The 24,754-nt window shown below is 51.0% G+C and overlaps 13 protein-coding genes across 13 annotated transcripts in view; 9 read left to right on the top strand and 4 right to left on the bottom strand.

Moving 5' to 3' along the window:
• Positions 1-58: 58 nt before the first annotated feature.
• EJ05DRAFT_96636 (uncharacterized protein) lies at positions 59-2,454 on the top strand. Its single transcript, XM_033750108.1, has 3 exons — positions 59-260; positions 321-2,162; positions 2,216-2,454. Exons 1-3 carry the CDS (start codon positions 153-155, stop codon positions 2,258-2,260), a joined length of 1,995 nt encoding a protein of 664 aa, XP_033598751.1. The 5' UTR covers positions 59-152; the 3' UTR covers positions 2,261-2,454.
• A 22-nt stretch (positions 2,455-2,476) lies between these two features.
• On the top strand, positions 2,477-3,862 carry EJ05DRAFT_96608 (proline-specific peptidase). Its single transcript, XM_033750106.1, has one exon. It carries the CDS (start codon positions 2,648-2,650, stop codon positions 3,587-3,589), a length of 942 nt encoding a protein of 313 aa, XP_033598750.1. The 5' UTR covers positions 2,477-2,647; the 3' UTR covers positions 3,590-3,862.
• On the bottom strand, positions 3,863-5,667 carry EJ05DRAFT_96618 (uncharacterized protein). The gene has a single exon (XM_033750107.1). It carries the CDS (start codon positions 5,453-5,455, stop codon positions 4,136-4,138), a length of 1,320 nt encoding a protein of 439 aa, XP_033598749.1. The 5' UTR covers positions 5,456-5,667; the 3' UTR covers positions 3,863-4,135.
• A 398-nt stretch (positions 5,668-6,065) lies between these two features.
• On the bottom strand, positions 6,066-7,034 carry EJ05DRAFT_502754 (alpha/beta-hydrolase; the record flags this gene model as incomplete). The annotated part of the gene is made up of 3 exons (XM_033747302.1): positions 6,066-6,248; positions 6,301-6,342; positions 6,402-7,034. 3 exons carry the CDS (start codon positions 7,032-7,034, stop codon positions 6,066-6,068), a joined length of 858 nt encoding a protein of 285 aa, XP_033598748.1.
• Positions 7,035-7,680: 646 nt separating this feature from the next.
• On the top strand, positions 7,681-8,617 carry EJ05DRAFT_488074 (uncharacterized protein; the record flags this gene model as incomplete). The annotated part of the gene is made up of 4 exons (XM_033745668.1): positions 7,681-7,933; positions 7,984-8,285; positions 8,373-8,480; positions 8,546-8,617. The coding sequence occupies 4 exons, from the start codon at positions 7,681-7,683 to the stop codon at positions 8,615-8,617; spliced, it is 735 nt and encodes a 244-aa protein (XP_033598747.1).
• An 808-nt stretch (positions 8,618-9,425) lies between these two features.
• On the top strand, positions 9,426-11,000 carry EJ05DRAFT_96478 (uncharacterized protein). The gene is made up of 3 exons (XM_033750104.1): positions 9,426-10,276; positions 10,333-10,488; positions 10,537-11,000. Exons 1-3 carry the CDS (start codon positions 9,499-9,501, stop codon positions 10,641-10,643), a joined length of 1,041 nt encoding a protein of 346 aa, XP_033598746.1. The 5' UTR covers positions 9,426-9,498; the 3' UTR covers positions 10,644-11,000.
• Positions 11,001-12,608: 1,608 nt separating this feature from the next.
• On the top strand, positions 12,609-13,810 carry EJ05DRAFT_96314 (uncharacterized protein). Its single transcript, XM_033750103.1, has one exon. The coding sequence runs from the start codon at positions 12,762-12,764 to the stop codon at positions 13,758-13,760; it is 999 nt and encodes a 332-aa protein (XP_033598745.1). The 5' UTR covers positions 12,609-12,761; the 3' UTR covers positions 13,761-13,810.
• EJ05DRAFT_478300 (uncharacterized protein) lies at positions 13,660-14,277 on the top strand. The gene has a single exon (XM_033744434.1). It carries the CDS (start codon positions 13,791-13,793, stop codon positions 14,145-14,147), a length of 357 nt encoding a protein of 118 aa, XP_033598744.1. The 5' UTR covers positions 13,660-13,790; the 3' UTR covers positions 14,148-14,277.
• Positions 14,216-16,656, bottom strand: EJ05DRAFT_96305 (uncharacterized protein). The gene is made up of 2 exons (XM_033750101.1): positions 15,753-16,656; positions 14,216-15,702 (listed from the first exon to the last, which is right to left on the bottom strand). The coding sequence occupies exons 1-2, from the start codon at positions 16,268-16,270 to the stop codon at positions 14,331-14,333; spliced, it is 1,890 nt and encodes a 629-aa protein (XP_033598743.1). The 5' UTR covers positions 16,271-16,656; the 3' UTR covers positions 14,216-14,330.
• A 39-nt stretch (positions 16,657-16,695) lies between these two features.
• EJ05DRAFT_478299 (uncharacterized protein) lies at positions 16,696-18,135 on the top strand. Its single transcript, XM_033744433.1, has 2 exons — positions 16,696-17,020; positions 17,071-18,135. The coding sequence occupies exons 1-2, from the start codon at positions 16,994-16,996 to the stop codon at positions 17,941-17,943; spliced, it is 900 nt and encodes a 299-aa protein (XP_033598742.1). The 5' UTR covers positions 16,696-16,993; the 3' UTR covers positions 17,944-18,135.
• Positions 18,136-18,164: 29 nt separating this feature from the next.
• On the bottom strand, positions 18,165-19,417 carry EJ05DRAFT_96310 (ER lumen protein retaining receptor). The gene is made up of 5 exons (XM_033750102.1): positions 19,281-19,417; positions 19,117-19,175; positions 18,779-19,057; positions 18,471-18,727; positions 18,165-18,422 (listed from the first exon to the last, which is right to left on the bottom strand). Exons 1-5 carry the CDS (start codon positions 19,300-19,302, stop codon positions 18,386-18,388), a joined length of 654 nt encoding a protein of 217 aa, XP_033598741.1. The 5' UTR covers positions 19,303-19,417; the 3' UTR covers positions 18,165-18,385.
• Positions 19,418-19,686: 269 nt separating this feature from the next.
• Positions 19,687-21,949, top strand: EJ05DRAFT_502747 (uncharacterized protein; the record flags this gene model as incomplete). Its single annotated transcript, XM_033747301.1, has 2 exons — positions 19,687-20,411; positions 20,485-21,949. The coding sequence occupies 2 exons, from the start codon at positions 19,687-19,689 to the stop codon at positions 21,947-21,949; spliced, it is 2,190 nt and encodes a 729-aa protein (XP_033598740.1).
• A 445-nt stretch (positions 21,950-22,394) lies between these two features.
• EJ05DRAFT_519000 (uncharacterized protein) overlaps positions 22,395-24,754 on the top strand; it is a gene marked incomplete at both ends in the record, with an annotated part of 2,657 nt that continues 297 nt past the window's right edge. The window contains 2 exons of the mRNA XM_033748716.1: positions 22,395-23,138; positions 23,257-24,751. Of these exons, the coding sequence (XP_033598739.1) occupies positions 22,395-23,138; positions 23,257-24,751 (2,239 nt within the window). The remainder of the gene's footprint in view (positions 23,139-23,256; positions 24,752-24,754) is intronic.

Raw genomic sequence — 24,754 nt, 5'->3', positions numbered from 1 at the left:
AAGCCGAGACTTTTGGTTATGGTTCGTGGTCGAGGTCGGTCACGTGTAAGAAGCTCGGTCCAAACACTTTTGGAGAACCAGTTTGACGATGGAGCTCCATCACCTTCTCCCGATACCTAACGACATCTGCAACTCCCTCTTAGCAGCTCAACATGCTGCGCGCTTCCATTCGGAGGAGTCAATTAGCTGCTTCTAAAGTCACAGCGGCTCAATGGGTTCCTGCGCGGTATTCCCAGGCTAGATACGCAATACCTGGTCAGGTATGTCCTAATACTCATGTCGACCCTCACGAATTCATGCTAATCTGCATGTCTATACAGAGATCTTTTGCAGATTCCAGAAAACCTGATGAGACTGTATTCCCAGGCTCACAGAGCTCCAAGGCCGCCGATGCACCTACCCCAATCGCAATTGACAACAACCTTACTGCGACCGTACCATCAACGTTAGGTGATCGTCCTACAGTCGATCCCAAGGCGACTCCTACCTTGGGAACTGGAACTGCTGCTGTCGCACCTCCACCTAGTCCGACTCCTGCTGCTTCCGCTGTCCCTCCGCCCCCGTCGGCCCTGCCGGCGAAAAAGCCCAGACGATGGTTCCGCCGCTTTCTCCTATACTCTATTTTACTGTCGGTATTGGGCTATGGCGGAGGTGTGTACTACTCGCTCCATTCGGATAACTTCCACGATTTCTTCACTGAATACGTGCCTTTCGGAGAAGACGCTGTGGGCTACTTTGAAGAGAGGGAGTTCCGGAGGCGCTTCCAAGGCACCGCCAAGAATAGCCCACTGCATCCACAAGTGCGCGGCGAGAACAAAGTGACAATACCAAGCAAGAGTGGGACGTCTGCAAGGGCCGTCAGCGATCTAGGTTCTGCTGGAAGACATACCAGTGCTCTGGAAGAGAATACCCCAAAACCAATCTCTGGGTCCGCAAAGCCTGCCCAAGAAGCCAAGGCTGAAAAGCCTACAGACTCTCACTCGCATGATCTACTTCCAAAGAGTCAAGAAGCCAAGGTGAAGACCGAAGCACCTACGAAAAAGGCAGTGTCAGAACAAGCAAAAGCTGCAGCACCTTCGACTCCAGCCGCACTCATTGACAATATCTCGATCAAAGAAGGCACTGAGCCTGCGGTACAGGACCTGGTAAAGATCTTGAACAACATAATTACTGTAATAAACGCAGACAACGCTTCTGGAAAATATTCGTCTACGATCACGCAGGCAAAACAAGATCTTGGAAAAGTCATCGAGGATATTACAACCCTGAAAGCGGTCGAGAAGAAAGCATCGGACGACAAAGTCAAGGCAGCCCATGCTGAGTTCGATGATGCTGCTAAAAATCTCGTCTCGCGCCTAGAATCAGAAATGAAGGAGCAGGAGACACACTTCAAGGAAGAGTACGAAGCTGAGCGCGAGAGGCTAGCCCAGAGCTACAACCATCGTCTTGAAGTTGAACTCGACAGCGCGCAAAAGGTTTATGAGCAGCGTGTCAAGAACGAGCTCGCGGAACAGTCTATTGCACTACAACGCAAGTTCGCCGAGTCCATTCGGAGCCATGTTGAAGCAGAGCGCGACGGTCGTCTCTCGAAGCTGAACGACCTGTCGAACAGTGTGTCTGAGCTGGAGAAACTTACTGGTGCATGGAATGATGTCGTTGATGCGAATCTCAAGACTCAACATCTCGTGGTCGCGGTTGAGGCTGTCCGTGCTTCCATTGAGCACGCCGAAAAGCCAACACCCTTCCTATCGGAGCTTGCGGCGTTGAAGGAGGTCGCTAACGACTCTCCTGTCGTGTCTGCTGCCATCGCGTCCATCAACCCAACGGCATACCAGCGTGGCATCCCGACGCCGGCACAAATAATCGATCGCTTCAGAAGGGTTGCCTCAGAGGTCCGCAAGGCTTCTTTACTTCCTGAAAATGCAGGTGTAGCAAGTCATCTTGCTAGTGCTGTGCTTAGCAAGGTGATGTTCAAGAAGCAAGGGTTGCCCATAGGGGATGACGTCGAGAGTGTTCTCACAAGAACGGAGGTTTTGCTTGAGGAGGGCGACCTTGACGGTGCTGCGCGTGAGATGAATGGCCTGAACGGATGGGCAAAGCTGTTGGCGAAAGATTGGTTGAGTGATACTAGAAAAGTATTGGAAGTCAGACAGGCGCTTGATGTGAGTATCATCCCAGTCGGTCATTGTATGAATGAAAACTAACTATGTGCTAGGTCATGTCTACGGAAGCGAGGTTACAAAGCTTGTTGGTCGATTAGTTTCATAGACGTTGATGTCGATAGAAGTGTTAAACGGCTTATATAGACTGCAGCAAACATGCCCAGCTTTCAATTTCCTCTGTAATTGTACTCATGTACACTAAGTAGAAATTAGGTAGGATAGATGCATTGAGCAGTCTGCCGCCTCTGGATATACGTTAAGTGGTAACCTAGTGTACTGTGTGGCTGATATCTACATAGGATATGGTAATGATGGATTATAACCGGGCTAGTCCTAACCCAGCATGACGCTAATCAGCATCCATTTGGGCGCTTTACGACTTTCATACAAATTTGTACTTCGATACTTGCGGCGTAGCTATCAATGAACGATATCCATATCATAGCAAATATCTCTTTTCGATCTCTCCAAGTCAATTAGCTATCATGAGGGCTCCGCAGGTCATCTCAGGGACCGTAACCTGGACGCCGCCAGGCCTCGACCAGTCCGTCCAAACATGGTACAAAACCATTGGCGACATCCAAGCATTCACTCCTCTCCTCATCCTCCACGGCGGGCCCGCCGCAACTCACGAATACCTTCTCCCGCTCACTGACCTTGCACGCGCCCGCATCCCGCTCATCTTCTATGATCAACTCGGCTGCGGCGCATCAACCATCCTGCCTGCCCGTGCCGGCGACCAGACCTTTTGGTCTGTCGCACTTTTCATCACCGAACTTCAGACTCTCGTCAACCATCTCGGTCTACACGACCGGAAATTCGACGTCTATGGCCACTCCTGGGGCGGCATGCTCGCGGCCGAATACGCGATCGCGCAACCAGACCGCGTGCGACGACTTGTGCTCGGCGGCGCACTGGCCAGCATCAAGGACTTCAAGGACGGTCTTGCGAGGTTGAGAGATGCGCTGCCGCCGGATGTGCAACGGGCGCTTGGCGAGGCAGAACGTATGGGTGATTTCACGAGTCCGGAGTATGAAGCTGCTATGGAGGTGTGGTTCAAGCGGCATGTCAGTCTGAGCCGGCCGTTTCCTTGTCCGGAGATGGCAAATGTGCTTGGGTGGTTTGAGAAGGATGGCAAGGAGGGTGGGTCGAAGGTGTATGAGACAATGTATGGGCCCAGTGAGTTGGCGCCGAACGGGGTGTTGAAGGACTGGAGTGTGGTAGACAGATTGGGTGATATCAGGGCGCCAACGCTATTGCTAAACGGTGATGAGGATGAGGCGACAGAGGAGGCTATGAGGCCGTTTTTCGAGAGAATCGACAAGGTTAAGTGGACTACGCTGGCAGATGCGGCGCATTTTGCACATGTTGAACAGACGGAACAGTATGTTGCCTTGATCAAAGCGTTTCTGTCAGACGGCAATTGATTGATGTGGTTTGAACAAGAGCTTCTGCGTACCCAGGTAGTACAAATACCTTAGGACATGGAGGTTCTGCGCTCTGTCGGTCTGAGCCGGTAAATTTGTGGAAGGGGAGGATAGCATAACACGCCTTCCTAGACAGCTTCATACCCTTCGACAAGCCAGGTCATTCGCTGAAGCCTTTCTGTGATACTAGCCACACACTGCGACAACTAGGCATCATTTCATACAGCCCACCATGCTCAAGTATGAGGGGTCCTATTCAAGCGCCATGAGGCCTTTATTCGAAGACGCTGGCTCAATGCTGTTAACGATGACATTATGGCTCGGTATCGCCCTGTTGTTCTTCTATATCACAACGAAAGTGTATGTGGAGATGCGAGAACGCGAAGCAAAAAGACTGGCGATAGTACAAATGACAGAAAGAAGAGAGCAATAGAAAGAGCAGATTGCAACCGCCTTTTGGTATCCGACGCCTGTTCCATGCAAACGATCCTTCAAAACACGATGATCCACACCACGACATTCGTTACTATTACAATGCCAACCACATCATGAGTTAGCGTCCAGAGAGTTGGGCGTCAGCGGATCAGAATTGATGCCTGCTTGTGCAAGCGACGTCGACGCCGCCGACCTCCCTTTCTTCCTCGGCGACGAACTCTCTTCATCTTCTCCCATATCCACATCTTCAGTGTCGACGTTCAGCTTGCGCTTCGAGCTCCTCTCCGCCAACTTCCTCCATTTCTTGATTACCTGCACAGCAAGAAACGCATGTCGAGAGGTCTTTCTGATACCGAGCCAGTCGATACGATCAACGCGCACCTTGCTACCCTTAGCGAAGATCTGTGAGAACTGTTGCGTGAGGAACTCGATCTGGTCACGGTTGAGCGTCTCGGATTTGAGCGCAAATCGAAGAGTCAGATAGCCACGAACGGGTTCTTTCAAGCCGACCTGGTGTAGTTCAATGTGATCCTCTTTCTTGTCGAGCGGTTGCAAGCGGATGAAACGATCGCCTCCCGAAAGTCTGTTCCAGAGAAAACATGGCGAGTCGCGGCGGACTGGATTCATGTTGATCTTCTCAACGAGCGTGTGGGTGGAAAACGACCGCTTGTTCTCATACTGCTTTACCAACTCCTTCAGGGTCAGTATCAGCGTCGACGTGAAAGACTCCTCGCCTGCGGTAGTTGTTTGATCGAACCCGCTCGCAGACAACAGTTGATAAGCACGTTCGTTGTCCCCACCAGACTTTTGCATATTACTGCTGAAGCATGTATCCAGTATCGTCAGAACATCAGCATCGACGTCGCTTTTGAGGAAGGCCTCCGCAGTGTTAAAATTAGCCTTTGCCTTCAGGCTGAATTTGTTCTTTAGGTCGTTGTTTGTTGCCGAAAGCTCCAGATATTTCTGATCTTTGTTCCAGGATCCGTGACCAGTATAGTAGACGATGAGCAAGTTTCTCGGATCATTGTGCTTCTCAACAAACTTGGCAATCGCCGAGTTGAGCTGGTGCTGTGGCTTTCTGAACCGATTGTCCAACTCGACCTTCTCGACACTGTAATTGAAGTCATCCCTGAACACGGCACTCAACCGCTCGACCTCGCTGTGAGTCTTCAGTTGGTCGATGTGTCGTGCCCACTTGATCATCAGGACATGCACCTCGTTGTAGTTGTCCTGCACGTTCATGTTCGTCCGCATTGCGTCCTCCCACCAGTTGCTCATCTGGTCTGCAATCTTCTTGTCTTCGCTACTGTGCGCCAGGTCGTGTGTGAAGTTCTGCGCGGCCATCTCCTGCACCGCGTCGTTGTCTGGCTCGATGGAGTGCACATCTGCGTGTATGATGGCCGGCCCAGTGAAGTCTTGTATATGTGCCATCTCGTTCGTATCTATGGCTTTTGTTCCGAAAATAATATCAAATCCTCAGACTCAAAGGGAAGAAAAAAGGCAGTAGAGAAAAGAAGTTCGCAGCAAGCTATGCAGCAGTTCACTCCATCCACGAGGGAATGGTCCCTGGCTTATCTATACTGCCCCCCAATCCCATTTCTTCTGCGGCTTCATGGCCCCCAAAAATCCACGATTGTTGGATGGTGGGATGGATAAGCAGCTCACTCGCCCTCCAGCACGCTAAACATAGGCCTTGTGTCCTTGTGCGTTCAGGGAATAATACGGGGCTGGCCTGACGCTAAACCCGGCGCGGCACGTCGCCCGCGTGCGGCTGAGGGGCCGCGGGATGGGGGCGTGTACCACGAACATGGCACGGGGCCCCTGGGCGGCCTCCTGCTGCTAAGACATCCCAAACCCTTTTTTAGAATGATGGAAATATGTATGTCTATTACCGGGAACACGGAACATTGCATTATCGAGATAATATCAGATCGATCACGTCATTGCTTAGATCGCAGCCTTGCTCTCACACACAGTCAGCTCAACGGCATGCAGAGTGGCACTATTGTTTCATTTCAACTACGTCCAGCACCGCAGTCCCTTACTGGGTGGCACTGATGATGGCAGCAGCAGCAGGAATATCTGATCCATAGGAGAGATGGGCGGCACCAATGTTCAGTTGACCATCGCAAACTCCGTCTCCCTGGGCGCAGAAAACGTGCCTTGGGCCAGTGTATTGCCCGATGTTGGCACCGTTGAATGGGTCGCCGAAAGTGACGACGTTCTGCACGATTATGAGTATGAGTAGTAAGCCGAATGGGAAGGGGGATTATTACCTTGACTCTGGATACAGCAGAGGCCTTGGCACGAGCGAGAGCCTGCAGGTGTATACGCGTTAGCAGACCGTATGACCGTCAAGTCCATCATTGCAACCTACGTTTCTCACGACCATGGCGCCCTGACTATACCCACTCAGAACAATCACGGAACTCGGGCACTCAGCTGCCGTCGACTCCAGCACTCCCCTCGCAGTGACACCGCCCGGCAGCCCGAGGCACAGGTCATTCGCAAATGAGTTGTCGTAGTTGAAGCCCCTGACATCCCACACGTTGGCATCCAACTTCTGCTTCAGGCTCGGGCCGACGGTAATACCAATAGGGCCCGGCTCGAGTGTTCCCTTGGCAAAGATGAGAATCTTGGGCTTGCAAGTGGCGCGCTTGTGGATGTCGACGACGCCTGGCGGGTTGGCATCGCGTGGAGCGTCACCACCGTGGCTGGCACAGTACTCCTGGAGACCTGGACGGGCCTCATAGATGCTATTCTTGACTGCTGGGAAGTAGCGAACGATGCAGCAGTCGCCGTCCTGAGTGTCCATGATGGGGTACTGGTCATAGGGGTATGTAGTAGCGCCGGTGGACCCGGCGACGGTTGCGATCAGGCAGCTCTGGTTGCGGCATGAACCAGGACCTGGGTCTTGACGGGACTCGAGGACTGGCAGGTTATCGATGGGTGAGGCGATTGCAGAGGAAGCCACTACGGCCAGAGCCAGGAGGGACTTGATGAATGCCATTGTGCTTGATTGGAACACAGATGCTGGTTCTCTATCCGTTGCCTCCTCAAGGCCGGACAAGACGGGTACAGAGGCATATATGTTTAAATGAACCACCTTGCTAGGGCTGTAGGCTTGTATCAGCCTGCTAATAGAACAAGGGGCATGTGGCTAAGCTTTCCAAGTAAGACTTGCAACCAACCGACTTGGCAACGTAGATTGCTCCGTTTCTGCCTCATAGTTTCCATCATCAGTCTTCGTTGAGTTAGCAGAATGCGGAGAAGCAATGATATACTAGCTTCTTTTGAAACAATGCCTTCCTTGTGATTGTGAAAGTGACAGTTGGGTTTACATCAAGCCGAGGTTGTAATCATTGTGATTGGCTTTATGGAACCATGATCTGCAAAAAGTTGCGCCGGTCCAGTTTCCCCAGATCTCGCTTCACTATAGTGTCTGGATTGGTGCTGTCAATCTCGTTAATACAGTTTAGTGTGCCGACTTGGGTATGGTGAACTTGCGGGAACTCTTCTCGGGAGTGGCGTACCGTTACCATCGTGCAAATGCCGAGGACATCGTTAGGCGCGAGTACCCTTGGATAGCAATCGACTTCTCGTTCTGCTTCTTGCTGGCCAACATTGACCACTTGATTTCGAGCCTGTAGTTGACCATGGGAATCTTCAAGTCACGTCCGGCTTCTGAAGACCAACATCATCGCCTTCTTCAAACGATGGATGATGGTGATGTCTCGATGACTTACGTTCAGAAGCAACGGAGTAGATGTGCAATCTTTACGTCCTGGTTTGGTTCCTTCGTCTTTGGAGTTCTGGCATCTTCCCTCGTTTTCGGATTACTTATCAAACAAGGCCATTTGATCGTCAGGCATTCATACTCGTTTCGAGACACCGACCCTCTGCCTCATGGTGCGTTTGGTTCGATACTTGATTTGAACGTGTAGCTGACATCGGGGTAGTACCACAGGAGACCATACTGTTCGAAGCTGACCCAGTGTACTCGGAGCGAGCAAACGACGATACAGACTATGCCTGGAACATGCTATTACCTGTAAGTCGGCACGATATTCTCGCAAGTGGGTGGCTCCTGAGAATAGAACAGCAAGGACGAGGCTTCGTGTACGTTTCAGACGCAGAGTCGCGTGGACTACCACCTGGCCAGCAGACTAAGCATGGCCCCATCTATTCTGTATCCATGTATCACCAGCTCCACTGTCTTGCAAGGCTTCGCAAGATGCAGTGGATAATGATAGACGGAGTAGTGAGTGGAGACGACGGGCTTGCCCGAAGCTTTGTGCAGAGAGAAGCCTTGTCCCACGTGCAGCATTGCTATGACTATCTGCGACAGGCCATCCTCTGCGCTGGAGATATGACACTGGAGTGGCCGAAACAAGATGGGCCTTCGTCGGGAATTGCTGTTGATGGCTGGGGTATCCCGCATACTTGCAAGTCCAAGGTATGATGCTGACATCCTCGGAAAAGGTTTTGCGGCTGGGTTGCTCTGATTGACGCTACATACAGGTCGCGATCGATGACTACATGGACCGATATCATTATAACGAGAGCATGTATTTTGATGCAGCAGGACGATGAGAGTCTAAGGTGGAAGGATTCCTCTAGACACGCATAGCCTGGAAAGCGGTGTGCAGGTTCACGGCCCCAAGTCCTCTCCAGCTGAACGTCAAGATCACGGTACGTATTTGAGTTCCTGCAAGTTGACCCGAGATTACCATCTCTACTGCAAGCATGGAGTCGGGAAAACCGCCCACTTCCATCCATCGGAACACTCTAGTGTCGTAGCGCAGCTTCTCGTAGGTCCTAATCTGGTCCGGTGAGCTGAGACTTATAGATCAGCCGAGATGCGGCTGTCGATATTGTGCGACTGCAAGCTTTGACGGTTGGGAAGATCATGGCGGCCTTCACGACGATGACAATGCTGGAATTATAAAAAGAAAATGGCGGACATGTCTCCAAGAATTTTGGTTCAAACTGGAAGCTAACGGATGAACGACAAAGCACGTGCGGCTTGACGTTCATTCGATTGTCTTCAAACACAAATATCATGATCTAATCCTTCTAAAACGGTTTAATGGTTATGAATGCTTCCAATTGCTAGTATATTTCGGGAATAAGGTATCCATTGCGATCTAAAGTCACGCAAAACTACTCATGCGGTAAATTTCTTATTGGCAATTCAAAAATTGAAGCATACAAAATTGAGACTCTCTTGATCTTCTCTACCGCGGGCCGAATTAAAGTGGATAGGACAAGGATCACCTAAAATACTACCTAGTCTCTAATATAGCGCATAAGTAAACACTAATAGAAAGGCGAAGATGTTACTGCGCTAATTACGTTCAATTAATAGTATATAGTACGGCCTCTGTAGCTATGATATATTGAAAGTATATAGGTTCTGGAACCATCACAACCTCCTTTCATCTATACTCTTATCTACTAGTGGCTAGTGCAGAATGGTTCCTCTTACATTCTTCGCCATCTTATTCTCGATGTTCTTTGTACCATGTCTTACACTCGATCATTTACACGACGGCTACCACATCCATGAATCATGTCGCTATAATCGGGATATCGTCCAAGCTATTGAAGAAGCAATCAAAATGGCGAATACGGCTTTCAACCGTCTAGATACGTTGATAGATCGTCCTTATCAAGTACCACCTGGGGCGGCCGCATATATGCAACAACTGCTTCGGTATACATTTGGTATTCATTCCGTACCTGGCCGTACCAACAACCTTGAGATCTATTATCTGAGCGAAGTGCGCAATACTATGGGATCAGTTGCTTATCTAGAAAGGAATCATGATCTAGAAAGTAGTAGAGTGCGCTTCTATTGCGACGATGATACCCGCTGGACAAGCGTACCTCAGACAGTAGCAGGCAAGTGGGACATATTTGGCCAAGCGGTGCCAATGCACCTTCCGTTCGACCGCGAGCAAGGATTGGATGGTGGTGAGCCGTGGCGCTGGCTAGATCGTCCTCCTCCCTGTCGTCAACCGGCCTTACGAGAACTATCGTATATTAGGCAAGCTTCGCACTCCCAGCCTGCCGATATAGTATTATGCCATTACTATATTATGAATAATGTGGTTAGATCTATCGAATCTCTCAGACGCGTGTATGGAAATTTCATGCCTTTAAGTCTTTCTTCAACTGCGTCTTCCAGCCGCATCTCTCTATCAACGATGACTAGTCTAAGAGTCCTTAAACACTTGGTAGAAGTACAGAGTGAGTTCTAGTTTCTACTCCCGAAGAGTCTACTAATAATTGATAATTGGACATAGAACCTCAAGGAGTATATGATAATCATAATGATCGAATGGATGTAGATTATGTACCATTGAGCAGGAATGACTATACATGGAGCGAAGTTGTATTACGCGAATACCCTGCTGACGAAGGGCATACGAGATTGACATTAAAGCGTTCAGCAAACTATGGCAAGTCCGAGCGTGCTTGATTACGTACACTTACTAATAATAACGTAGCATACTTCGGCTTACTTGTTTACCTAGCAGACAATGCAATCACGCTATATCCAGATCATGAGAAAATTATAGCTGGGAAGTTAATCATACCTACTAGATCCGGATAGAGGCTTTATATATCAGGCTTAGATAGTATCGCGATCTTCTTAGCTGATATTAGTTAAGGCGATTGATTCTTCCTCATAGACTATACTAGCTGTTTTCTTAACGTCTAAGGAAACTTATAGCCATGAGTAACATTTTTAAACGAATTTATTAGGACAAGATTAGTCTTTTGGATATAGGGGTGCCGCTGAAGATGCTCTATATATCTTTCGTTCATTATTGACGCGAATGTTCATAACTTTTCCCGTTCTATTTGGGTGCCTACATGGAAGGCCTAGATAGTCGCTGTGGACCCTGGGATGAACCCGTCGTTTTCCTAACTCTTGGCGAGCGTGGCACTAGTGCACGCGTGTTCTCACCCCCATTTTCTATCTCGAGCTATTTCTACTTATGTACGTATGACCAAGTACTCATATAGAGAGGTAGAAAGGTGAAAGACCATGTAGGTAGAAAGGGAAGGGGAGGTGGGGAGGTGTAAAAAGAACACACGCGTGAAATCCGATGGAAAACGCCAAGCTCGTCAGGTTCCAGGAAAAACGACGGATCCCACAGCAAGCGAGTGGCGAAGCACACAAGCTCTCAAACTGCCTGCTGCTGAGGTGAGATAATCCATGCATCTGAACGATTACGCACAGGAGTCTCTGATCGGTCAAGCAGCCCGAGAGGCCGATCATGACAGCCGCGACGGGAAGATGGTGCCCATTTAGATGCTTAGATGCTTGACCGTGGACGGCCTCCCTGCAAAGCGAAACTCGCTGCGGCCGACCTGGCACCTGGTCGCGTAGCTGCATATAAAGGCGGGCGCGATAACGATCCATCTGAAGTGAGGGGGATTGAAGGCAGAAGCTGCAAGGCTGAAGAACGAGTGTTTCCCATCGAGCATCAACGCCCTCTCATATATCGAATCCAAAGAATCGCATTATTCCTGCGATGGCTGAGACTGAAAACTACGGCCGTGGAGCAGTTGATGATGCAGATGTGGTCCACGACGAGGATGAGCTGGAGGTGTGTATGTCGGTGTTCGACAAGCCGTGAGTGCTAATCAATCAATTCACAGTACGATTCCGCCGGTGAAGTCTATCCTGAAACCAAGTCCGATGTCTCCAATGACAAAGATGCGCCGCCTGTATGTATTCTCCCAAACCCCTCCCTTGTGTGCCTGCCTGGGCGCAGCCTGCTCATCGCTTCATTATAGTTTCCTCGCAAGTTCGAAAAAGGCCAGAGAGTCAGCATGACTATCGACGACGGCAAGGTGATGCGCAAGGAAGTTTTCCTTGTTCAACGCGTTCGTGGCTACAAGAATTCATATTGGCAGTACCGACTTGCCACTCTGGACGGCAGCTCGTACAACAAAGGCGCGTACTACCGCGAGAATAAGCTCAAGAAGGAGAGCAGTTAGTTAGTTTGCAGGAGTTGATGCGAGGCAGATCAATCCGTCTTGCGAGATCATTGATAGGCGATCAGACTCCATACAGACAGATCCTTCAGCGCTTGGTGAGGAATGGGGCGTTCCAGAGGCACTGCAAACTAGGGCGGTAAGACGCTGGGGTAGAGTAGACTGGAAGCATGTGTAGCTGAGCGCCTGGGGATGCATGAAAGTTATCCATAAGAAGTTAATGCTACCACATATATCCATGAAGAGTCCGTGCACTGAAGAATTGGATGCAGTGAGGCTGTGTACGTGATAGTGTGGCTGGTGGTATAAGACATGCGCCTCTCCCCTCCCGAATCCTGTTCTACAGGCAGCCACACTTTCTACCATCGGTGTAAGAAAATGTCAAGTGCTCCAATTCCTGCGCCGAATCGTGCTTTGACTGGTGATACTGTCACTGTGAACGCTAACAGAGATGAGCGCGGCCCGCAGTCCCCGGTTGATACGGTGATGAGTGGGGAGACGGTGACGGAGAATGGCAACGAGGTTGTGCTTCGGGTAGATACTGAGAGTGAAAACTCTGGTCATTCTGAAAGGAGCTCGGACTTTGATTTAGAACAAGGAGAAACAGGTCGGTCTTTGTTCCTTTGTTCGAGATTCCATTCTTTCACTGCAGTCTTCTCATATATTGAAAGTCACTTCTTCTTTATCAGCTTCTTCTGATGCCGTCTGCAATCAAAGTCCACCCATGGAAGACGATCTTGAAACACTTGTCGGCGACAACGATATGGATCTTTCTTTATCCAGTCAAGACGCTCTTTCAGATGCAGACATTCCTGATGATATATCTGAATCTTCAAGTGCCACTAATACTAACACAAACGTGGTCCAAGGCGCATCAGAAAAACGCCCAAGATCCTTCCTTTCGAAAGTCAATCCTTTTCATACCGATCCTGACCCAGAAGAAGTCACGGAAGTCCACACCCGTGTCCTCGAGAAGACGCCCAATGGATATCCTCGCCTCGCTGCGTTTCAGTCTTCAGAGGCGAATTTTGCATTGTATCGCAACTTCAGTTATCTGCACAGCCGCGTGCTGCTGGACATGCAGGATGAACTGACCACGTTGGAGAAGGAACTCGACGATGCGGATCGTGAGGATTCTTATGATGGCCGTCGGCAAATGAGGCTGCATAGTCGGACAGAGGATGTAGACTCGTACAATGAGTACAAGGCCAAGTTAAGGCGTAAAGATGAGCGGAGAGAGAAACGCGAGAAACGCGAAGCAGAGCGTCGTGAGATGCAACGCCAAGTAGCAGAGAATGGTGCTCCTGCCGCAACCACTGTCGAAACTGATGATGATGACGACGACGACGCTGATGATGCCACTTCGACAGCGAGCAGTGAGCCAGAAGACTATCTCACCCGCCCACGACGCGAGATCCTTGCAGAAATCAAGTGCAAATTGTACGAATATGACAAGTGGATGATCAAATCACGCAAAATGACCGGCTTCCAGCGCCCATCAGAGCGCAACTATCGTTCAGTCCGGCGATACATCAACAATGCGAAGCCTCTCATGGACGCTGACAATGACTCCATACGACACAAAGAGGATATCTTGAGTCTGAGAAACGGACGCGAGTGGGCTGGCTTCGACGGCTTCGTGGAGCGATCCCTGCAGATCATCGACCAGAAAGTCTTGAAGCCCATCTTGAGGACCGAAAAGCCGCCCTTACAGGTTCGTTAGGCCCAGCTTCCGATGCTAGCCGATTCCCTAATGACCAAGTTGCAGAATTTGTTTCGCACTCCCGAACTCCAGGCCAAGACGGCAGACGAGCATATTCATTTCTACTCCTCCACCAGAGTAGACGCCTTTATCGGTCTTCTCATCACTTTCATCATCTTCTCTCTTCTCGTGTGCCCGGTTGTACTCATGTACAAGTTCTCGAGTAGTCGCAATGAGCAGTCGACCTTTGACGCCGTTGCCATCATGGTCGTGTTCACCCTTCTCTTTTCGGCAGCGATGAGTCTCGTGACCAAGGCTGCTCGACACGAGCTTTTCGCGGCATCCGCAGCGTACTGTGCCATCTTGGTCGTTTTTATCGGTAATCTTGCAAATGGAGGTTTTCAATGAATTTTGAGGAGCGTGGCGTTTCGGATAATGACATTTCTGATGAATTATGCGTAATGACTATGTACATAGCCCAAAAGATCCAATATTGTGCTCGACAGGAGTGTGTTCTTGATGTGTTTGCCTATATCATAAACTCGAGGGGCTCTTTTGAGGAGAGTTCAGCTATCGTATAACTTGCTCCCATCACTCTGACGCGGTGTATCTGTGCTTGCCCCCACCTATATCAATTCCCAGATCAACCCCTCTCTCGAGCCGACGACTCCCTCGATGCTGGTCCCTGCTTATTTCTGTTTCGTCTCCCGCTCTAGGTGACTTTCGCTCGCCTTTTGACAGCCTCATATCTCTCCCGGACTTGCGGCGAAGCTTTCGAAAATGCTGCTCGGTATATTCCTGGTCCTTCTTCTCCAATTGGCGTTTTAGTTCTTCTGCTTCTGCTGACATTTGAGATTGCCTGGAGCAGATGGAGCCATATGCGGATGAGGCCACGCTTCGATAGGATGATCCTGACACGTGAGAGCTTTCGATATCGTCCAGGTCCCGGTCTATGAAGGGTGCGTGGATCTCGTAGTACGACTCGCTTGAGTCTGCCGGAATGTATGAACGCCGTTTGTCTTTCATGTTTGATGTGAGATCTTCGTTTGAAGTGTCGTGGCCACGCGACTCGGCGGGCAAGACCGGTGGAACATCATTTGGTATTCTTGAACGCTCTGTTCTGCCGCTGGACATGCGTGAACTGTCTTTGATTGAACCAGTTTCCTCCAGGGCAGCTGTGTCGACCATGTTCTGGCGCATGGCACTCGCAATATCGGCAAGTTCGGGTTGCTTGATCTCCGAGAGAGAGTCAGCAACAATTGATAGATCCGCCGTAACTCTACCTGTGTCCTTTGATATTTCACATTCCTCTGATACGGGGAGTGCAAATCTATCAGTCTCGGCATTGTTTCTATTCGTTTGACGAGCTTCAATGGCAACATCTTCCTCTTTCAGTAGCTCATCAGACGTTCTTCGATGCTCCACAACTGTAACTGCTAGAGAGTGAGGCTCTGTCTCTCTTAATCTAATAGCGACACTGGGACGCCGCCTGACACTCTGTGCTTTACGACTTGATGATACGGATATATGGCTGGCAGACTCCTCCGGAGCCTTTGTGCGCGTTTCAACCGGAGCATGGACGTTGGTAGAACACGGTTTGTGATCCATCGTTTGAGGTCTCAATCTACGACCAGGCCTGCTGCCCGAGGCACTACTGCTATAGTTGTTGGGTGCCGGAAATGTCGGCGCTTTAGGAAGTGTCGGTACGGGCGGATCAGGTGGCCGAGATGCCCTTGACTTCGACGATCTTGAAGCTCGAGGAAGGCCTAGTGCTGCCTGTGTACTTGGGGAGCTCATCTCAATCTTGGGTGTGATAACACGGGCCAAGAACTGTTCCTCTGCCTTGGTTGTTGCGCTAGTCCCGCTTTCTATCTTCTTCTGAGAGGGATGCACGTCGTGGATGTGTTGGTATTTGTGCTTCAGGTCGGTCCGTACGGCCATAAGATCCTCCTTGCTGACAAGTCTGTTCAAAATGTTATTGATGACCCATAGTCCTACAATCATTCAGCTTACATGAGACCGTTTAATTTATGGATAAGGTCAGACTCGATGCCCTTGGATTTCAGCTTTTCATTCTCGATCTCCAAATTTCTGATTCGTTCCTCCAAGTCACTTATCCTGCATACATCCGAATACATGCCGAAAGAAGACTTGGTCCTCGCAAGAAGCTGTACAAGGTCCATAATTGCACTCCTGCTTCTATACCACATCATGGTGAACCAACTCGCTTCCGCAACTTTCTTCAAAAATTGCCTCACAGCTTTCTCGCACGTCCGCGCAAATTTGTCCATCAATATTTCCTCTCTACTCTTTCTTTTCGGGTTTTGCCGCTTGTTGTTCTCTCGGCGAGCTGTGATGTGAGCTCTCTCATAGCATCGGGTCAAGAGGTCAATCTCCCACTCTAGCATACGCAATTCGCGTCGGCCGTTGCGAGATGCGTTTGCGAAGAGGCCCATTTCATGTACGCACCATTTCAGGCCCTCAAGTATAGTGTAGGCAGAAGCCCCTATTGCAACAACCTCAAGAGCCATTAACGGCGACGATAAAGGTTACCCAGAGTGAGCTCAGCCAAGACGATATGTTATACCTCGAGACACCTTCGTTCGAACTTGAGCTCCAACATGATCTGGGAAGGGGGCCTAAGAGGTATTGTGTCAAGTGAGAGCACCTAGTTCGAGAAACTTCTGCCATCTCCTGCGAGAACAAATGTAAGGTGTAGGGGAACATAGTCTCATAGGCGAGGCTGCATGCGCAAGGCGTATTCAACCCTACGAATTATTGATTTGAGAAGCATAATAGTAAATGGCGTGCATATATGCATGCAGCTTCGTCAAATAAGATTTTGCTTCCTGCGTCCGGTGAACGCCTTGGCATGCACGTACATGTGAAGTGCGGGGATCAAGCGGGTGGGATTTGAGAATTGCAGATACCGCAATCTAGTCTTCGATCATACCGTCGTGATTCTTCATCTGACTAGCAGGGCAGTGTTGTAGAGATGGATTCAATGTGGTTTCAGTGGGAGTCGCGTCACGACTCATCGCGTCGCGAAGCTATAGGTACGGTACCTAAGTAGGTACTGCTGCCTGGCACTTGACCTAATTTGGCTCCTGCCTGATTGTACGACCCACAAGTTCAGGCAGCTTCGCCGCTTTGAGGTAACTAATAAAGACATGAGATGATTGTTGCTTCTCTATAAGTTGAGCTTCTCGTTCCACACGACCTTCAATCTTACATTACCTTTCAGAAACGACAGCATGGTTGGCGTCACGTCCCAGCAATTGGTAAATCCTGTCTAGTCGTTCCGATGACAGTCCAATTGACCAGTAAGCAGTATCAATCTGAGCAGATCCTCTCTCGGGAGACAACCGAAGCAGAATGGCAATCCACCCAAACCAACAGCGAACTCGACAATGACAGCGACTACGAGCCCAACATAAGCTGCCGCAAACGCAAAGCCAAAGCCCAGAAAGTCCAAAAAGCAAAGCGAGCACGCAAAACAGGGATTGCTGCTGCCCAACCCGCCAAATCCCAGCGATTCTTCCGGTTTCTTGACCTACCACCTGAACTGCGAAACCACATCTACGAAATCGCACTCTCCGACACGCAACCCGTAAGTCTCTGCGAAGGGTGGAAGAAGTACCGACGTATTGCTCGGCGCCAACACGTCAGATCTTACCATGAAACCATTGCCACGAGCACCAATTCATTCGTACCGGCTCTGCTCGCCCTGAACAAGCAGATTCACGTCGAGGCTGTTGCGGTCCTGTACAGCAACGAATTCGTCTTCGCCGATACTCAGGCCATGTACAATTTCCTTGCTCAGATCGGGTCCCACAGGCGTTTCGTCAGGTATATCACCATCAAGGAATGGGGATGGGGCAATGGGACCCACAAAGCAATCAATCACCCAGCGATGACACTGCTTTGCGATGCCGTCGGTCTGGAGAAATTCAAAGTGAGCTGCACGTTCTGCAGCCACAACTCGAAGAGGATTGCGGAGAGACTATACCGCGATGGGCATCATTGGTTCGAAGCTGTAGGGCATCGCATGAAGAATAAGACGGCTGTTTTCGAAATTTTGGAAGTGCCGAAGCCCGACATCAACTCCAGATATTATCATAGCAGACGCTACGGTCGTAGTACAACTGAAGACTTGAAGACTACCGTTTTTGAGGAGTTGGCCAAGTTACTTGAGAGGAAATAATGACAATAGCCCCAAAATGGCTTGCTGTAGGAGAATCTGCGCGAGGGAAGACATGATATCATGGCGGTTTATCATCGGGCTCAGATATATGTTACATTAGGTGGTGGTGTCAATTGCGTTTAATGCTGCAGCTGCATATAGTATATTAGCGTCATATGAGTCCTGTGATATTGAATGAAAGATAACATTGCTGTATATCCTTCCGTAGAAGAAGCTGTAGTCTATACATAACTCGTTGTTCACGTAGTCTGCTGAGGTGCTCCAGGCTCGTACACCTTTATATCGCTGAGCCGAGCGTTTATCCACGTCTGGCCTTCGGTAAGGCCATGCTGACGGCACATCTCGACTCTAGACCACCGGGGTAAGAAATGTCGGGTATCATCGGCTTTGTGGAGCAGTATTGGTCCAGTTCGTCGGCTCTTCGTCCCAGCGTCGGAATGACTCATACAGGAAGACCAAACTTCTTGCCTTGAATAACCCTGAGATATCATTAGTACTACTTCTGCACGCGGTATCGAGGTTCATACTTTGTGTAGTAGATGTAGAAGAAGTCTGAGTAGAGGACCGTCTGGATAAGACCAGCAAAGATTGCAATTGGGTCGAATTTGTAGTGGGAGTCGAAGCTGTATCGGTATATCCAGTTCGGGATGTAGAAGGCACGGTATGCTCCAAGTGCGAAAAGGTAGTGGGTGGTGATCGTTTCAGCCTCGCCGGTACGCTGTAGCATAAACAGCTGGGGAAGGATGGCAACAGATTCGAGCCAAATCGAGAAGGCCCACAGGATCTGCATAGCGCATGGTTAGCATGAAAAGTGTAGACGCCTGCGAGCACGAACCTCTGTGAAGCTGTACTTGTATGGGAACAAGATCGCCAGTACTGCGCTACCTGCCAGTAGATATTGAACCTTGAAGGTATCAAGATTGGGGTCATGAGTAGGCTTGTAGTCGTTGAGCATGAGATAGATCGTGTAGGCAGATGAAGAGATGAAGATGATTTTGAAGACAGTGTTGTAGAGTGATGACGGGTCGTAGAAGGTCCACAGCAGATCGATATAGCGCGTTACGTAGACGATGAAGTATAGGAACTGTGATTTGAACGAGATTCCTGCTGCGGACTGCGAGTTTGATTAGGGTTGCGCCAATTGGTGGAGGATCCGGTCGGATATGGACTGACACTTGAAACTCTCATTTTGTGTAGAAGGATAAGTATAGAGACAAGGTGGGACAGATCCCCTGACGATTGTTAGCATGATAAATCATCTGCAAGCTCTAGGAGCTCCGTTTGCGAGTCGCGCGAGTCGCAACTCTGGCAGGGTGGACAGACGAAGGAGAACTTACCCAGAAATCTGAAGATGTTCATCTTGGAGGTTGCTGTGGCCAATATTCCTTACAGATGGACAATTGGTGTTGCTAGTGACGGGTAGAGGGGTGTAGACACGTCTGAGGGGACCAAGACACGAAATGTTGAACAGAACACGATGCACCTTTTGGGAGGTCTGCCAAGCTCACGTCGAAACGTCCGAACCAGCCTTGCCCTTTTCGAACTAGCGCTCAGCCCTATCCATGTCTATCAGTGGCATCCTCAACCTCACCCTCCCTGGGTCTTTATTGTTTCACCGTAGCAGCTTCGCAACAACGACACTGATGTGTTGAAGATGCATCGCTGGCTTGTTAAAACGCAACTTCTTTATCTTCATAATGCAAAAGTGATCTGAATCCTAGCATCTCTTCATTTGCCGCCCAGATGGATCTCTTACCTGCTGGATGGAAGGACATATTACGTCCAATCCGCGACGGCTTTCGAGATGGCTTTGGCAGAGCTCCGCGCGATCCCAGTCCTACTCCACGTGAGCGACGCCAGCAAAGAAGCCTTGACGCATTGAAGGGGTTTGCTTATTTCGACACTTTCGATCAAGTTCAAGACTGGTCGGCTGAGTCAGTGGATCCTTTACAGACTGCAAATACACCCTTGATCAAGTCAACATATGAAGCAGCTTGTGAGGAACCGCGTGCGCGAATTCTTCTGTGCCATGATGCCAGCGGCAATTACCATGACTATGAAGCTGTCCAGGGCTCAATCCTGAGTGACGAGGAATATACTTGCGAGCACTTACAGTCTGTTGATGTTTTTGTATATTTTTCACACAAGCTCGCATGTACACCTCCCTCTACCTGGACCAATCATCTCCACAGAAATGGTGTAAAGGTTCTTGGGACCCTGCTTGTTGAGAGAGACCTTCCCGGCTATGAGGGAATATTAGAATCATGGCAGAGCTTATCGGTAGACGGGGAGAAGACACACTACCCACTCGCTCACCAACTTGCTAGTATGGCTAGTGTTTATGGCTTCGACGGCTGGCTTGTCAATCTGGAGCATCCGTTTCCCAGACGCCATTGGAACCTACATGCTTTGTTAGGCTTCCTCGAGCAACTGAAGACGGACATGAAGGAGCACTGTGAACTTGTCTGGTGCGTAGACGATTGCGCGTCCTTTGTCCTTTGACCGTCGGAAATAGGGAGGCCACATCTGACTCCTCAACAGGTACGATGCTCTAACCGCCACCAATGAAGTGAACTACCAGAACAGACTCAGCCTTCGCAACCTAGCGTTTGCCAAAGCGGCGGGGTCTATCCTGACCAACTACCGCTGGACTGGGGAGGGTGCATCGAGCTCCATCAAACTGGCTCAGGAGCATCAGATACCACTCTCGAATATTTTCTTCGGAATCGACGTTTGGGCTCAAAACACTCACACAACAGGCCCCAAACGCGTGACGTATCCCTCGAAAGGGGGTGGGGGCACGAACACCGGTCTTGGCGTTGCCAAACTCGCAGAACTGAATTTGTCCGCCGGTATCTTTGCGCCAGCTTGGTCATTCGAACACTTTCCTTCTCAGGGGAGGAATGTAGAGAAGGCTATGTGGCATGGGACAGAACTTCCGCCGGATACACATTGTGACTGTGCAGATGCCTCGGTCCATCGGGATTCAAGTTATAAGAACAATCCTATCTCGCGATATGCGCAACAACGTCCTGCAGGTAGTTTGTCTTATTTCTACACCGACTTCGAGCGAGGCTTTGCACCTCTGACTGATACTCAAACAAGCTCCATGGAAGGCAAAGGTTTCCAATCCCGTCTCGCACACCAGTCCATACTTCCAGATATCTTCACCCTGTCACAGCCTCCAGAGTGTCCCTCGTCGCCCAACTTGATAGCACATCTCCAACCTCAACCTTCCCGCCTCCAAATAATACGCCGTGAACCCTCTGGTAGGTCGGGACCAGGGGCAAACATGAGCCTTCCACTGTTTCGAGTCTCATTGAAAGGCTACCTACGGTTACAAGTCAATTATACTCTCCTATCACCGCTGCCTCCGAACCATATCATCAAAATATACGTCAAGTTGCGCAAGTGCCAGACTAATATGATAAGCTTCGAGCTCCCTGTAGTGCCAGCACATGAGCAAAGGCAGATCTACACTAACATCTATGAAAGCTTGAATCCAGGCCATGATAGGTTTGAGGCTGTCATCACTGAGATTGGAGTCGAATATATTGTAGATGATGCAAAACTGGAGGAAGACGTTCCTGGACCACAGGTTGTCGACGGAAACATTGTGGGCAGTAGAACGCCGCTGATTGATATACATAGCCTGGCTATACTACCTCCCGGTATATCTAGACTAGCATGCGAGATTGGAGACATTCGTGTACTGAGGCACCTCGTCGATGATACAGAGCAGCTGAGATTGGCCTGGAGTTTTACCGAATCAGACGACTGCAGAATTGCTATGTTGCCGCGAAGCAACATGACCGGGCCGTTTGCACACTTTGATGTTCGAATCGATGAATTGCCTGTCCAGCGGACTTATGCCCTCCAGTACATTTTTCAAGCGTCCTCCGTCCAAAAACTTAGGGGTGGTGATAAAGTAGAGGTCCAAATTACCGGAATTGGCTATGATGGACAGATGTGCGCTAGCAAAGTCTTACATATATCTCTGGGGTGAAAGACTATGGCTGGAAAGTGCAGAAATACTACTTCATGACTTGGCTCAAGCTTTGCTGTTTCAGTTGGGCATGTTCACGTATGCACTTCATAAGAGCGAAAGGGAAAATTACATCACCCCGTTCTATACGGCTGTAGATGGGCTTGGTTCACTTCGTGCTCTCTCGGTGCCACGAACGAAGCAATGACGCGTTGTTCACTGTCGACTGTACGTGTTAGAGCCTTGACGGTGTACGTGGCACAACGGCAAGTGAACAAAGATGACACAGATTCGATCTGGCGGTCAACCCAGCTCCCACCTGACTACGTCTAGGATTGCAAACCCTTTCTTCGCGTCTGTACCTTTCCACACACACGCACACAACAAAAACGACAACACTGCCGTGTTTCCCCATCACCAGTATACACCTCTTCTGCTGTGAAGACTCGGACGCCAGATTGTCACCATGGATTCGCAACGCTTCTACGTCCCCAAGCCGCGTCGTGCACCCCAGCACAATAACCCGTCGCCGTCGCTCGATCGACTGACGCCAGAGTTTCCCATCGGCCCTCCTGCATCACCAGAGCACATTGAGCAGGGCGTATATGCCACGCTAGCAGATGCCTCTCGCGGAAATGTGGCCGCTCTCCATGCGAGACTGGACTTTATGCGAGAGAGAAACCTGGCCGCTCAAGGCATCCAGCCCGAATATGCTCCAGACACGACGACTGATGTGGTGAACCGAGTTCCAAACCCGCAGTTCCGACACCAGGCCGTACAACACCATCACTACAGCCCACTCCAAGCCCTAGCACCTGCGATCAGTCACAGAGCCGCAGAATTCGGACCCAGGCTGACGTACGGGCCCAACGTACCGCCGCCCACATACGTGGATCGTGACGTCGCTCTCCGCAGGCTCCACAAGCCGCCAGACTGGACCGGGCTATCACAGCTCGACATCCGCATGCTGCGCGACATACCCTTCGAACGCATCCACAGAGCGGTGGACGGCGAGAGCGTGCTGGCCCTGATCCTGGGCTACGCAGCCAGGACAGTCGACGTCGTGACCAAGCACCACTACGGCTACCCACGCAACAGAATCGCCGTCGCGGCCCGCGCAACCGTCCACGACGAGCGGACAAGCCACGGCGTCTTCCGGCACGCGCCCGGCACATACTTCCTCCTCCGCCGCGAAGTGAAGCTGAGACTGGTGTGCAGGCGGTGGAGGGCACTGATCGACAACCCTGATAAAGTGGTATCGTCTTTCATCAGGTCTTTGTTTTTATCAGAATCTCCCCCCCAAAAGGCTAACCACACAAACGCGGCAGAATCTCCATCTCCGGCCTACCGCCACGGTGCGCATCTCGGAGCGCTACCTCCACGACAACGACGTCCCCTTCGCCGTCCTAACCAGCAACCCCTTGTTCCCACCAGCCCTCGCTCCGCCCTTCCAGCCCTGGGCTCCCCGTCCCCAAATACCACCCCAAGCACCCGACAACAAGTACACGCACTGCCAAATCTCCTTTGTCTCGGCATCCTCGTCCTGCACGTCCCGCTGCCAGGAACCCAACCCCTCGCTCGACACCCGCCACAACATCAAGACAGCCCGCTGCGCCGTGCCGAAATGCATAGACACCATCGAGCTCCGCTTCTGCCCCAAGCCCGACATCCACAACGACGTCCCCCACTCCTTCAACCCAATCTGCTACTTCCGCTCCAAGCACGGCGCGCCCCCTATCTCCTCGTCCCCTTCGCAGACCCTCGTCCTCTCAGTCCCCTACCTCGCAGACGCCCGCGCCGCACCCTCCTTTCTCGTCCTCCGCCCCATCTCGTCGTCCGCCTCGTCCATCCAAATCCCGCCTACCCTCGCCTTCACCCTCCACACATGGCGCCTCTCCCAAATGCCCCTCATCCCATCAACCCTCACCGACGCCATCACAACCCTCACATCCACCGACCCGCTCTCCCCGCCTTCTTCCTCCTCCAGCAGCACAACGCCCACCCTCAACAAACTCCTCATCGCCCTGCCCCCGCGCCGCCCCGAACGCACCCTCTTCCTCCGCGCATGGCACACCGCAGCCCAGAACCCCACTGCCCAATCCCCCCTCCCAACCTTCCTCACCCCCTCCATCCTCCATCTCGCAAACTTCACGACAGCCCTCTACACGCACTTTTCCTTCCTCGCAAACATCGTCCCCGGGTATGTCCCCGGGCTAGTCATTTCGCCGGCTGCTGATCGGGCGGTGGGGTCTGTGTCTGCCTCTTCTTCGTCTTCGTCTTTCTTTTCGCATTTTCCCACAGACTCCCATTTCCCCCCTGAGTCCACCACCACCACCACCACCACCACCACCACCACCGACGAAGAAGGAGACGAAACCCCCCACCCAATCCTCCCCCTCCTCTCCCCACTCACCTCCCAACGCGACCCCCACGGCCTCCGCATCGCCGGGCCCGGCACCACCTCCACCCTCACCCCCCAAACCTCCCCCCTAACAAACCCGCTCAACGACTCCGCCCACCTAGCCCGCACCCTCACCGCCCGCGTGCCAGGCAGTTTCCAGCCCTCGCGGCACTGCAGCCGCGTCGTCGTCGTCGTGCGGCGGCATACCAACACCAACAACAGGGCAAACGGGAACGGAGGGAACGGGAACGGAAACGGCAACAACGGAAACGGAAAAGGGAGTGAGAGGGCTGTATACGAAGAAGAGGAAGAAGTGCTGCCCACGGCGGCAGAACTAGCCATGTACCCGCGGCCGCGCTGGAATGTGTATTTGGGGGAGAGGCAGGAGTGGAGGGGGTTGAGGGGGGTTTGGGTTGAGGAGGGTG

This window comes from Pseudovirgaria hyperparasitica (genome assembly GCF_010093815.1).
Source record: "Pseudovirgaria hyperparasitica strain CBS 121739 unplaced genomic scaffold EJ05scaffold_12, whole genome shotgun sequence".
Classification (NCBI taxonomy): Eukaryota; Fungi; Ascomycota; class Dothideomycetes; order Acrospermales; family Acrospermaceae; genus Pseudovirgaria; species Pseudovirgaria hyperparasitica.
The sequence above is the reverse complement of the archived record's forward strand: the minus strand, read 5'-3'. Positions and strand labels throughout refer to the sequence as shown.